This window comes from Corylus avellana, chromosome ca4 (assembly GCF_901000735.1).
Source record: "Corylus avellana chromosome ca4, CavTom2PMs-1.0".
Lineage (NCBI taxonomy): Eukaryota > Viridiplantae > Streptophyta > Magnoliopsida > Fagales > Betulaceae > Corylus > Corylus avellana.
Genome location: NC_081544.1, coordinates 24,203,182 through 24,207,823, shown reverse-complemented (window position 1 = coordinate 24,207,823; position 4,642 = coordinate 24,203,182). Strand labels below are relative to the sequence as shown.

Sequence of the window (4,642 nt, the reverse complement as noted above, 5' to 3'; positions counted from 1 at the left end):
TGCTGCCTCACAAGCGATGAGTAAGTTCTTTGTTTTTTTTTTTGTTTTTTTTTTGTTTTTTTGTTTTTTTTTTCTTTCTTGGAAAGCCATGGGATGCAAGCCCGCATCCTTCAGTATTAGATGGCCTTAACATATATATATATGTCGCAATCTCAATTAAGGCTTGCCAAAATGCTGCTAGTTATATATTTCAGAAAGTTGGTTAATCTCTATATATGTAATACAAAAATAATGAAATAATTTATTTCCCATATATATCTCACTAGAGTTAAAATTGACCATGGTTGGCCCGATTTACAGTGACAAGAAGCAGGAAGTATCCCAGTTTTCTCAGAAGCTCAATGTCATCCTCACCAAACTGAATAGGCAGAAATCAATGTGCAGGCAACAAATAGGTCAGTTTCTTGGCGGTTTCATTTTCAAGGATACAATTAAGTTTCCTTGGATGTATTTAATTTGCAGATTCAATTAATTCATTGCCTTAAAACTGGGACTACTCCAATGATGAGAGATCTTGGTTTAATGCAGTGGAGATAGAGGCTTACAGGAGGATTAGGAGGATTATTGGTGTAAGGAGATTATGGAAGTGATTAAAGTAATGATTTATTCCAAGGACAACCCGCAGCCCATGATTGATGGTTCTACCAAAAAACCGGTATGCTCTTATATATATGTGTGTGTGTGTGTGTGTGTGTGTGCGCGTGTGTGAAGAATTGTCTTACTCTTCATGTTTGAAATCATCGTTGCTAACACAAGTTTCTTGTTATCCATTAATTAATGGAGTGCCACAAACTGGTTAACATTGATGTGGTGAAGGGGAAGAATGTGTTATTGTTCATTTCGGGGCTAGACATATCCAATTATGACATTTCAAGTCTCAGGTCAATTTATGATTCGATAAGGAAGGGTGATGAGTATAAGATTGTATTGATCCCAGTTGTGGACCAGTGGACTCAGGAGCTGCGAACCAAGTTTGAGTACTGGATGTCTAACTTCCCATGGTACGCGGTGAAATACTTTTCACTAAAACCAGGCATCAGATTCATCAAGGAGAAGTGGTACTGCAAGGGTAGTCCCTCCGTTGTGGTGTTCAATCCGCAAGGAATGGTGGAACATGAGAATGCAATCCACATGATCAGAGCATGAGGAATGAAGGCCTTCCCTTTCACCACCTGAGAGGAAGAAAATCTATCGACTAGAAGGGATTGGTTTGTCTCCATAGCAACTAACGTTCACCCAAATATAGATAACTGGGTAAATTCATTTAACAAATCTATTTCTCTCTCTCTCTCTCGCACACACACATTCATTATTCATGCACATTTTTGCAAGAAATAACTTGTTAATTCGATCAGATCAAGGATGAAAAGTACATCTTTTTCTACGGAGGCAAGGTCCAGCAGTGGATCCAACTTCTTACTACAAGACAAACTGCAATTGCCAATGATGCGGGGATAAAGGAATCAAGGATTCGGATAGAGTCCGTGTGCGTTGGAAAGGGCAGCAAAGGAGAGGGCAACCTGGACATCTTAGCGCGATTCTGGACAGGCATTGAGAGCACGTTCATTTCCAAGACTCATAGGAAGACCGAAATCGACACCATGACACTTGAAATCCAGAAACTGCTTTCCTACAAGAATCAGAGTGGATGGGCTGTGCTGACTAAAGGATCTAACGTGGTGCTCAGTGGTCAGGGGACAACTATGTCGAAGGTTGTACAGGAGTACGAAAAATGGAAGGGGTTTGTGCAACACAAGGGCTTTGAGTTAGCTATCAAAGAGTACCATAATAAGCTGGTTCTTAACCCCGTGGCCCACATTTACTGCAGCATTGAAATTTCCAACACCAGTGGAAGAATTCTAGAGAACATGAAATGCCCCGACTGTTCCCGCATCATGGAGACATATATCAGTTTCAAGTGCTGCCACATTGATGGTTCTGCCAAGGGAGGAGTACTGCATTAATTATGTGGCTTCTTTCTTTAAACGTCTATCTCTGCTGACAATTGAGTCTTTCTTTCTCAAGTGTTCCAATAAAGAGAACATCTATCAAGAGTCCAGATAGATAGATGTTCAGTTTATGTCGAGTTCCTATTTTAAGTTGAAGTGCAAGTCAAGAGTCCTTGTTGCTCTTTTAATTGCTTTCCAGTACATGTCTCGGTTGTGACTTTATTTAAGAAGCCCCAGTTATGGAATAAAGTGGAGCAGAGAAATATCTTAAGAAGAGGGGATTTTACTGCAAACAATGAAAATTCACCAATCTCAGCTATAAAATATGAATGCAAATATATATATATTGATTGATTTATATCAAGCACCCGAAACCATTATCTTGCACTAAATTGGGCAGAACAATGATGACCTGGCCTCCATGAATTCTAACATGAATATTAAAGTATATATTACATATATACGATCCATGACAAAGGCATCAAACTTCAAACGCAATCAGCTAGGATGCCCTTTATTGTAGTATTACACAACAACTTCTATCATAGCACGAAAGTCATTATTTAGTAGAGATATAGAGAGAGGTTGGCATCTAATGCAGCCCGTTGATAGCACCATCAATGTGGCAACACTTGAAGCTAACATAGGTCTCCATGACGCGGGGACAATGAGGGCATTTCATATGCTCTGGGATCTTTCCAGCAGTGAGTGGAATGTCAACACGGCAACATGGGCGATCCCCTTCAAGAACCTTGTCATGGTGCTCCTTAAAACAAGCTTCAAAGCCAATCTCACGCACGTATTCCTTCCATTTTTCAAACTCATCTAACACCTTAAGAATTGTAGTTCCAGCAGCACTGACAACCACTTTAGACCCTTTGCTTAGAATAGCCCATCCACTCTCATTCTTGAAGGAAAGCAACTTCTGGATATCTTGTGTCTCACTGTCATGTTCGGTCTCTTTGGAGAAGAAAAGGCTTTCCATTTTGTTCCAAAAACGCCCTAGCATCTTGACATCATCGTCTCCTTTGCTGTCTTTTCCTATGCTAAACAACTCTATCGAAATCTTTTTTTCCTTCATCACTGGATCATTTGCCAGGGCAAGTGCTTTGTTTCCAAATTCTTGGATCCATTTATTGTCCTTTCCTCCATAGAAGAAAACGTACTTATCCTCTCTGATCTGATTGTACAAAATATGTCAAACCTCAAATTTCATTTATATATATATATATGTTTGTGTATGTAAATGCATTGAAATTTTTAAAATAACTTACCCAGTCCTGCAAATTTGGACAAATTCCAACCATTATATCTCCCATCCAATTCGGTTCCTTCGCCAAACGTCCTTCAACCTCTTTAGTGAAAGGGAAGGCCTTAATTCCCCACACCCGAATCATGTGGAGTGCATTGGTGTGCTCCACCTTCCCTTGTGGGTTCAGCACCACAAGGATAGGCTTATTCTTGAAGTTCCACTCCTCCTTAATAAACTTTATGCCTTCTACTGGTTCAAAGTACTGCACTATGTACCACGACATCTTAGACCGCAGCGCTTCAAACTTCTTTCGCTCATCATCATTCCATTGTTCCAATTGGGATCCATAGAATTTTATACTGATCCTTCTTCCTTATTTCATCATCGATTGGCTTTAGAATCGAGATGTCATCAATGGAGATGTCCAGGCTGGAAAAAAACAATAGAACATTATTCTTTCTCAGCACCTCGATGTTAACCTGTTAGTGCAGCATGCACGATTAAGAAAATTAACAACTAAATACCATAATATTCAACTAGCCAGTAATGCATGCAAGCGTTAGGGGTGGGACGCAAATACATTTATAAATGCAAAAGTTTCGAACAAGCTTGAAAAAGAGAAGAGCTTTGTTGTCTTAACCATTAATAATGATGAAATTTTAATTATATGGTGCAAAATTGAGAAAGCTTTTTTAAAACGTATTCCAGAAAAGCTTACCATGTTATTAGCAGACCCATCAATAATAAGCGGCCGCACAGTATCCTTGTCGAAAATTAACGCCTTGAAAATCTCCATGATTTCGGTAGGTGTTCGGAAGAGTTTCGTGAGGTTCCTATAAGCTTCTGCTTCCTCTGCAGTAAACAAGAAATAATAATTTGTCAGTGTTGTTGCCTATTTTTAAGTCATTATATTGCATATGCATGCTCCTAGCTTATATATGATGAATTAAATTCGCCGGTGGCTAACCTTTTTCTATTTTTCTATTTTATGAATAAGGTACTATTTTTTTTTTTAATTTTTTTTTTTTGAAAAATACATTTTACCCCCTAACTATCTACCCATTTGCACTTTTAACCTCAATGTTTAAAAATGGACGCTTTACTCCCTCCAAACTTCCAAATTGTTGCAATTCGACCATTCTGACATTTTTTTCCCCAAAATGCCCTCATCCCAAGTAAAAAAAATTAAAAATTAAAAATTAAAAATTGAGAGGTGGCTGGCCACCTCAGTTGGGCCTGTGGGTGGCTTCGGCCACCCCTTAATTTTTAAAAAATTTTTTTTTAACTTGGGTGGGGGCATTTTGGGAAAAAAAAAAAGAAATCAGAATGGTTGAATTACAACAATTTGAAAATTTGGGAGAGTAAAGTGTTATTTTTTAAACATTGGAGTTAAAAGTACAAATAAGTAGATAGGGGAGTAAAGTGTATTTTCCCCTTTTCC

General features: G+C 38.5%; 1 protein-coding gene and 1 pseudogene across 1 annotated transcript in view; one reads left to right on the top strand and one right to left on the bottom strand.

Annotated features, from left to right (window-relative positions):
- Nucleotides 1-1,964, top strand: part of LOC132178257 (protein SIEVE ELEMENT OCCLUSION B-like) — a 20,006-nt gene extending 18,042 nt beyond the window's left edge. Inside the window, exon 7 of the mRNA XM_059590706.1 lies at nucleotides 1,356-1,964. Within this exon, the coding sequence (XP_059446689.1) occupies nucleotides 1,356-1,964 (609 nt within the window). The remainder of the gene's footprint in view (nucleotides 1-1,355) is intronic.
- Nucleotides 1,965-2,541: 577 nt separating this feature from the next.
- The window catches only part of LOC132180048 (protein SIEVE ELEMENT OCCLUSION B-like), a 4,365-nt pseudogene continuing 2,264 nt past the window's right edge, over nucleotides 2,542-4,642 (bottom strand).